Raw genomic sequence first — 9744 nt, 5'->3', positions numbered from 1 at the left:
ACTACTGTCACATCATTGTTTAATAATCATGTTTGTGCCCATTTTATCATACTTCTTGTTGATGATTTCTTAAGGGACAATTATTGAGAAAAATAGACTATGTAAATGAAAAAAATAACAGCTATAGCTATTATTATCATTCAAATTCGCGAGCATACCAGACGAATAGATTAACATCAGTCTTGAAGCTCCTCTTTTATGAACAACAACTGACATTATTTATTTTAATTTTTGAACTATGATCATTAAATATTACCCTCTGCTTTCTTAACTCTTTGCATGGTGGCATGTATCTTTCTGCGTAAAGTTGCAAAGTGCTAAAATGTGTCATGACACATTTTCTGCTCTGTGCTTTACTGGATTCCTTGAGAGTTTTGATAAGTAACTTGCAACCATATAAATCAGCACTACAATCTTGTTCTTATGGCATCAGTGTACTTTCCCCTAGGTCAGATCCTCAGCACTCCTCACAGTTAAGTTCACACTCCTTGACTCACTCTGGTGTATGCTGCCATCTTGTGGTTGAATTTGGCACCAAACATGCGTTTTGTATTTCTTTGAGATAGTACTACAACTACTAATAACAACAACAACAACCACAATAGTAATAATAATAATAATAATAACAACAATAATGATTATTAGAAGAATAAGAAGAAACAGAAGAAGAAGAAGAAGAAGAAGAAGAAGAAGTAGTTGTATAGTATACTTTATCGATCCCTGGAGGTAAATTCTCTGTGCTTTTTCCCCTCCACAAGGAGGTCAAAGGGATTCAGAGTCTCGCTTCAGCTGGGCGAGGGTTTGGGGTTTAAACTTAAACAGTTGAAACTGAATGCAAGGTTAAAAAACACCTTTGTTGATACATATTGCCCTTGACACCTTTTAACATGCTGATATGTTAAAGAGGTTTGTTTTCTTTTGTTTTTTGTTTGTGGAAACTTGTGTCTAACTTTAAATACTGATATTTATTTATTTTATTCATTTATTTATTTATTTAAAAGGGACAATGTACAGTTCAAACATAAATGTCATATAATCTGTAAACTAACGAGCAGTTAATGTCCCAGCTCAGAGGGATTAGTCATACACCAAACGTAAACAAAAAACAGTGTAGCTGTGCCACAGGAAACCCTCAAATTCTCATTCTGAAATTCACTCTGAAATGAATGGATAAGGGTCTTGACCAGGGAGGACAGTTTGTTTGCAAGCTCAATCTCCTAAACACTGGATCCACAGCCTCTTATTAGAACTACATTGTAAAAACCTTGGGTATAACACACTATTTTGACAGTCCACTGTTGACTCAACATGTCAGTTGACTGTCAACAAGATTTGTCTCAACAGACAAGTATAACCTGCATTCAACCAACCACTAGTAGACTGTAAGAGGCATCTCAAGTGCTGATCAATAGACTTCATCAGCTGAGTTTCTGCTGACTATCAGCTTGGAAGAAACACATTCCTACATATGGAATTGATTTACGAGTGAATTACTGTCCTATAACCCAAACTAAATTATTTTTTTATGTGGCTAAATTTAAACCTAACCCTAATTCTAATCCTAACCTTAACCTTAACCATTACCAAGTTATTTTATGTGCTTAACTTTAACCTTAACCTTAACTGAAGTAGTTGACAGTCTACCAACAGTCTATTGATAGTAATTTGAGCAGGTGTAGCCTAGTTGACAACCAACTTACAGGTAGTTGACATAAATTACATATTTTGTTGAACATTTGTTGAGAGTCAACTGAAAAGATCAAGCGGATAGTCTGTTCTTGTTGACAGTCAGCTGATACACTGTTGAATATCCATTGATACATTGTTATTCTGATTGTTGGACTATCAGAATAAAGTGATATAAAACTTTGTAATCAAGTCCTTCACTTTGTTATCACTTTCAGTTTCCCTCTGCCTAGTAAAACAACTTGGCATCAGTATATAAAGGAAACATATATGCTGGATGTCTCTGGCAGCTTGGACAGGTGGAGGTTAGGGAAGGGCAGCGCTCCGTTACTGTCTATGTGAGTCTGGACCGTGTAGGCCTTGACCGCCGCCCCCCACTCCAGCACCGAGGAGTGGATGATCCCCAGCCGGGCCTGTTCGTGATACGCCGCTCCGAGCTCCCTGCCCAGGAAGATGTCCTGGATCTGGGGTGAGGAGGGGGTCAAGGCCGGGGCTTCCGAGTCCATGTCGGTGTCTCCGTCCCCTCTGTGCTCGTCCGTGTGTCTATCTGTGTCTCTGTGGCCGCCCGTCTCCGTCTCCGGGTCAGTATTTGAGTCCGTGTTCCTCTTGTCCCTGTCCCGGTCCGGAGCCGGCTTCCACTGCAGGTACGCCACCGTCAGTCGCTCCAGGTGCTGCACGGCAAAATTCCCCTCCTGGGACGGCTGCGGCACTCTGGACCCCCCAGGACCGCAGCGGATCAGGGTGAGGTGCCTCACCTCCGAGTTGTTGAGCAGGCGCGCCGCGTTGGACGGCGACGTGTACCAGACGGTGAGACGTCTCGCTCGGAAAACGGGGGAGGAGGCGTGTGAGGAGGCGTGGAGGTGTAGGGGAGGTGAGGGCTGGGGGTGGTGCAGCGTGGAGAGCGGGAGGTCCTTGCAGCTGCAGTCCGCGGGGGACAGCAGGCTGCAGGGGTGCGGGTCCCGGACGCAGGTGCAGTAGTAGAGGCTGTGCTGGGTCACATAGGCCAGGCGCAGCTCCGACCGCTGCAGCGCCCGCACACACACCGACACACACACCAGAACACACAGCAGAGGGGCAGAGGGGCCGGAGGCAGGCATCACTGTTGGAGGAGAGGCTCAAGTCGCATGGTGGTCAGACCTTCTCCTGGGGCGTGTGTGTGTGTGTGGGTGGGTGTGGGTGGGTGGGTGGGTGGGTGTGTGTCTCCGTTTACACACCTGCCTGAGCCTACAGAGGAGAGGAGAGAGACACACTCAACGTTGTAGGAAAAAGTAAATAGAAGAAAACATCTGTCTTGTACGCACACTCATGCGCGCGCACACACACACACAAACACACACACACACACACACACATACACACACACATACAAAAACACACCACCACTTCTACCTATGATCAGAACCACCACACTCATCAGGAGGGAGACCAAATTGTTTTCAGCACACTGCATATCTGTACAGACACACACACAAACACACACACACACAAATGACACACACCTGAATGAAGTGGGTCCAAGAGAAATAAATAAATAAATAAAAAATTGGCCTGTGTGCAAAGACAACTAGGGCTGCAACTAACGATTATTTTCATTGTCGATTAATCTGTTGATTATTTTTTCGATTAATCGATTAGTTGTTTGGTCTATAAAATGTCACAAAATGGTGAAAAATGTGGATCAGTGTTTCCCAAAGCCCAAGATGACGTCCTCAAATGTCTTGTTTTGTCCACAACCCAAAGATATTCAGTTTACTGTCATAGAGGAGTAAAGAAACCAGAAAATATTCACATTTAAGAAGCTGGAATCAGAGAATTTTGACTTATTTTTCTTAAAAAACTACTCAAACCGATTAATCGATTATCAAAATAGTTGGCGATTAATTTAATAGTTGACAACTAATCAATTAATCAATTAATCGTTGCAGCTCTAAAGACAACTCATTTTCACAGCAAATCAAAATTTTGATGTTTCAGTACATACTTTTATTCAGAGCAGATACCATAGTACACTTAGGATGATCAAGATGGGAAAGATTACAGAGAGAGATGGAGAAAAAGATCAAAGAGAGACAAGGAAAGAACTGGAGAGACAAAGAGAGATAGAATGAATGAGAGTGGACAAGTGGGCAGACACTCAAATTGATCGTTATATTGTTTTATTATTCCTGCTACAGCTGCTATTGCTTAGGTCTATGAGAATGTAATTTTTCACTACCTACCACTTGTACCTAACACTCATATTTATGCAGCAAAAGAATACTAAACAGACAAACCACTTAATTCGCAGTTGGAAAATGATAAAATAGAAAGATGAGAGTGTGTAGGAGGTTTGAATAAAAATGATTTGGTTTCATTTGTTGCTTTTGGAACTTTTCTCAATCCTGTTTTAGAGTTTCAGACAGAGATTGGCTGTTGCTGTTGTCGGTTACATTCACCATCCTGCTTCATGGCTTCAGTTTCTTAAACACTGGTGATTTGTTGCCCACTGGTTTAAAAAAAACCAATGGCATCTCACCATGGCAACGTTATGAAAGGTCTTGTTAAATATCAGCCAAAACTTGCAGCTCTAGAGAAGGGACAGAGACACGTTGTCCATGGTACAGCCTGGCAACACGCTCATCATTAGCTCAGTACTGTCTGCTGTCTGATTGAATTCCACATTCAACACTTCATTCAACGCTTTCATCAGATTCTGTGTCTGGTCTAAATGTATTTCATCTGGTTAAAAGGTGAGTCTTTTTGTTGGTCTTTGACCCTTTAAAGGAGAACTCCACCCTTGGACGCACTTCCACTGTAATACATCATCTATATGATGTTCAGTGCATTCCAGGAGTTATTTTGTGATGAAGCGTTTTAATTGACCTTTTTGTAACACCCACTTTCCCTCAATCTGCCTCGTCTACTCCTATTTCAGTGAGTGATTTACTCCATTTACCAGAATGACTTTCAACAACCCCCAGAGAATGGGTGTGTTAGCTGTGGATATATTTTCTCAAATACTGGAACGAGTGCTTGTAAATTGCTCTTTCTCTTCCAGCAATACAAATATATTCATCAATGTGGTTTTACTTGTTTGCTAAATTATTGAAGAATCCGATATCTAATATCAGCCAAATTTTAGTTTTTTAAGTGTAGGTGGAGAGAGCAATTTCGATAGCACAAGTTGTCGTTGCCAATTAGAGTTGTACCCCTTATGCAAACAACATGTCTTGTGGCTGCTTTGCATAATGGTCTATTAAGGCTACTGTCAGTGGAGAAATTGGTATCGCTTCCTCATCTATGATGTATTTCTCTCTCTTATTTGAACGTTGGTGCAAAATGTTGAGTCTAGAAAGAAGCTCTTGCTCTTTGATTCTGAGGGACTGACACCAAAATCTAATGTTGTCGGTTGATGTTTCAGATTTGTCTCTTATTAAATTCCATTATCACTGCACTGGAAATATCTTGACGCAGAGCTGGGGTCACAGTTTTAATTGCTTTAGAGTTGACTTGATGCATTAAGAGAAGACTTGAGACTTGACTTGACTTGAGTTCTGGTGACTTGGGACTTGACTTTGACTTGTGCTTTGATGACTTCAAAAGGTTTCTAAAGTCTTGACAAAAGACAAAAGAGAAGAAGTGTTCGCGTAAAGTTATGAGATTTTTTCCACCAGACAACTAAATTTACATTCTGTTTCTGAATTTGTATGGAATGATTGCATTTATTGAAGTTGAAACTGATTATAGAAATCAAGCCTCCTATTTTGTTTTCTTTAAGATATTAAATTGATACTGGACTCTTGATTTGCTCTGACTTGACTTGGTGTTCTACATTTAGACTTGAGACTTTACTTGACACTTGACATTAATGACATGGACTTGACGTGGTGTTCTACATTTAGACCTGGGACTTGATCACACCTCTGTCTTCTATGTTTGGCCAATTATCCGTGGGAATAACTAAAATACACCACCAAACAGTGTTGAAGTGTTTCAGGGTGGACTTTTCCTTTAAAGAGGCAGACGCTCTGACAACTACAACAAACTGTTTCTCGTTTGGTCAGAAAAACTGCCACTGAATCTTGACATTTCTTGGATTTGTTTAATGCACAGGGCACCTGCTGATTGAAATAGCAAAAACTGCTCCAACCACATAAATAAACCCACTCTGCCTTCATGTCGCCATATAGATTCCTTTCATAGATTCCTCATTGGAGTGAAAGGCTCCAAGGTCGCTCCACTATGCATTTCTCATCCAATAGGTATTTTATTGTACTAAGGCGAGAAGAGAGGGGACCCACATAGTGAGCTGTGGACACACTGACAGCTGGTTTGGATCAATACTGTGTAACGCACACGCACACGCACACGCACACGCACACACACACACACACACACACGTCACTGAGGACATTGCTGAAAGAGTCCAGGAAAGTTTTGAAATCTTAGCTTGTACACGGGGGTGTTGACAACTATTGAAGTTACTACTCTTAAAAAAAGTGTGCAAAACAACATTGAGCCGTGTGACATGTAATACTCCTGTGTTTGTCTTTTCTCTAGCCTCTCATCCTCGCCTTGTTTGCTCCTCACTGTGCTTAGCCAAACAGCCGCCTGCTACAGTCATGCAAAATAGAATTAAACAAAAGAAGGCTGCTGGGTTTCATCTTTGAGATACTATCAATATGGCTTAGGACAGTTTGATCTGTTTAACTGAAATCCAGAATGATTTTTTAGGACGGACCGAGGATGTTGGTATATTTCCTGTTTTGGAAATGATATCGAGGCCCATAAATATCAATATCATTACATTTTCTGTTTTATTTTCCCACCTCATGACAGTATCAGTATATTATGTTTATTGGGATCCCCATTAACCGGCACTGAGGTGACAGCTGTTCTTCCTTTGGTCTAGTTTAACATCGAACAGAAATGTTTCATTTTACAGCTTCTAATATTCCCTTGTTAATTGTATTACCTTGCTAATTATACAAGACTTTTTAAATTTAAGTATGCAGTACTAATGCAGGTAGGCTGCCTCTCCTGTTCAGGCCCATATTCAGAAAGTGTAATAAGTCCTGATTATGATCATTGTTGTCCATATACAGTAATACTGTAATGACAATGTGATACTTATTATTATTTATATTGTACTATATTATATTTATATTTATATTGACCCCTATGGGGAAATTCAGGTCAGGTCAACTGCAGAACAGCGTCCCTGGAGCTGGAAGGGATTCAGTGTCTTGCTCTAGGACACTTCAGCAGGGTGGAAGCTTGAAACAGACTTTTTAAAGTATGGATAATGGACTATGGATTATGACCTAAAATGGAGCACAGACTGACTTCTGGCGGGTCTCCAACTTGTCTTACCATTAGGCAAAAGTAGGCCTCAGCAGCCAGATAATATAAACATTTAAACGTATGTTTCCTCGATTTAAAAGAAATTTACTTTTTGAAAAACACCCCTGTTTTTGTCTATTTTCCTACTGCACCAGTTGCTGCTAGAGAAGCAAAACAAATCAAGAACAATTACCCAACTGTCAGAGAAGAACCAAAAAAGAGAGAAGACAACAGACGTTTTGTCAACTACTGTTTCATCAAAGAATAAACTGCTGCTAGCAACATTATCACTTCCTTTAATCTCCACAAGCTCTACTGAAGCAAACGTTAGCTCCACCACAGGTAGCAGCCCTAACAATGGTGGTGAATGTGTTGCCATGCCAACTGATGCTGAGAGCCAAGGGGAAGTAAATATTAGAAATAGTGATGACGATGGTGAGTGACACCATGTGAGTATCATTATTTTCTCAGTCAGGAGAGATCAGCTCTAGTGTTCCTGTCCAGCCCTTACATGCATACTTAGCATACTTGGCGTAAATGTATAGAAAGGATGGACTGAAAAGGTTAAGGGTTGGGATTCGGGGGGTTGGGATTCTGGGGGGGACCATGCTTGCTTTTGCCACGGGCCCCCAAATCACTTAGTCCGCCCCTGCACGTCACGAGTAGCAATATGTTTCTCTCAGTCTGGGTCCTAGTTAGCACAGGGAAATAAATACCTATGAAAGTGATTCGACACCATGCAGAGCTCACAACTCCGAGATGGCCTGTGAATGTGAACACAAACAACACATGGCTTAGCTATGATTCACTGCCTTTGGTCTGAAATGGCTCTAAAGTGATTCAAACCTCAGTTCTTTGGAACAGGGAAATCTCCCCTGGTTTAGAGTAAACTCTCTATAAATGTAATCCAGTAATCCCAGTAAAATGAATATATGAACCACTCCCAAAGTCTGTTTATTCCCAGGAGAAGACATATCAGACGTCTGCCAAGTGACATCCTACAGTGAAATGACAAGTTTTTAGTTATTTTCCAGCATCAAAAGCAACCGGCATACTTCTCTGTGACACATTTCACAGTTTTCATCTGAACGAATCAGACATTTTTTTTTAGACACACAAGCTATTTGCAAGAATGTTTCTGTTACATAACATGGAGACCGGAACGCACAGGCTATGTAATGTAATGTGAGGACATATACAGCAAGGCTGGGCTTTCTGATTTCTTCCCTCACAAGATTACACATGAGATAATTTCCAGGACACACACACACACACACACAGCTGTTGAACTAAACTGAAGTGTGTATAAATGTGGTGGTCATCAGTATTATAACACATTTTGTCTCCTACATGCTTCATATTGCCTGTAAGTTTAGTGTTCTCATGTGTAACTCACCTCAGGACGCTGCTGAAGAGCTGATATGCGAGTGCGTCAGTGAGGCTGGGATGGGGAGGAAACATTACAAATCCAGCTGACGTCAGGACTGAGGAAGTATCCCACTGAGAAGCTGTAGCACATCCAGTGCTGAGTTAAGATGTATATGTTTGTAATGGCATGTTATGATTGTTCTAAAAAGAATCAATAGACCAGGAAAGGTCCACTCATGGGCCGTTATTTGTCACATAGGTCTTCACATAGTTTTTAATTCCTGAGAAGGTTGACCAGTAGAAATCATAATAAATTTTAGGATACTATACAAATATACAGCAGAACTATAAACTGAACAAACGTTACTTATTTTTATGGGTGAGTAGCCTAGCCTACAGTAGCATTACTGAAAATTAATAGTCATTTGCTCATTATTGGGAAAAAGTAATGACATTACTGTAACACGTAGTAAGCGTCAACAGCCAATTCTTGCTGCCTTCATGTGCTGTCGGAAATATCGGATTTTCGACTTCACCTCACATGATTTAGCTACCCAACAAACAAAATCTTGCTGCTTTAAGTGCTCCTTATAAGCTCCTACTTCTCACATCGCACGCAGTAAAGTGCTTCTGGTCGGAGATAGAAAAAATGGACCCCAGGAGTCAAGCACCACAGTGTTAGGCCTATTTTGGGCTGCGGTGACAGAATGGAGAGGAGAAAATCCATGTCAGGCATGTAACTGATGTCTTAAATTATTTAAAACAAAAAGGTGTGAAAGCTAAAGGTTGGGCCTAAACAAAGAGGGAAAACAGAAACATACAACAATGCTAATTATTTGCATGGGATACATAGACCTAATAATAAATTACATCATCGTTACCACCAGTTATTGACATGCTCTACATGCTCTCTGCAGCGTTCTATCTCAAGCAATTAGTATTGTTGTATGTTGATTTTTTTCACTCGCGTTCCAATTTTAATTGGCATGCATATACAATTGTGTTTATCTAATAAATTAATTAAAACATCAAATACAGGCCTGATGTTAGGGATGGACCGATGTGATACACCGATGTGATTGTGCATCATACCTGATGTAGGCTACATCGCTCCTCTACATATTCTGCTGCAGCACAAATTATCTTTGTTCCACTTCATTTCTAAAATAAAATAACGCCCTCAAAAGTGCCATTTTTATACTTATTTCCATTGAAAAACATTTGAATCAGTGACAATTCGGATTTACGACCTCGGAAATCTGAAAAAAAAAACAACGACTTTACAAGGAGCACGTGAAGGCAGCATATGTCCACGCCATCCACACAAGCGCTTTCTTTCCTTTTCTTTTTTTTTTTTTTTTTTTGTGG

General features: G+C 40.6%; 1 protein-coding gene across 1 annotated transcript; it reads right to left on the bottom strand.

The window, feature by feature from the left end:
- Positions 1–1006: 1006 nt before the first annotated feature.
- On the bottom strand, positions 1007–2783 carry LOC139661921 (uncharacterized). Its single transcript, XM_071540504.1, has one exon. It carries the CDS (start codon positions 2781–2783, stop codon positions 1935–1937), a length of 849 nt encoding a protein of 282 aa, XP_071396605.1. The 3' UTR covers positions 1007–1934.
- Positions 2784–9744: the final 6961 nt, after the last annotated feature.

Source organism: Centroberyx affinis, unplaced genomic scaffold (genome assembly GCF_046629955.1).
Source record: "Centroberyx affinis isolate AG114_WGS23_722 - 3 ecotype Tasmania unplaced genomic scaffold, CSIRO-AGI_Caff_v1 ptg003652l_1, whole genome shotgun sequence".
Lineage (NCBI taxonomy): Eukaryota > Metazoa > Chordata > Actinopteri > Beryciformes > Berycidae > Centroberyx > Centroberyx affinis.
The sequence above is the reverse complement of the archived record's forward strand: the minus strand, read 5'-3'. Positions and strand labels throughout refer to the sequence as shown.

Bases quoted from the DNA above. Each gene is read 5' to 3' on its own strand.
- LOC139661921 (XM_071540504.1), bottom strand. From the start codon at position 2,783: ATGCCTGCCTCCGGCCCCTCTGCCCCTCTGCTGTGTGTTCTGGTGTGT.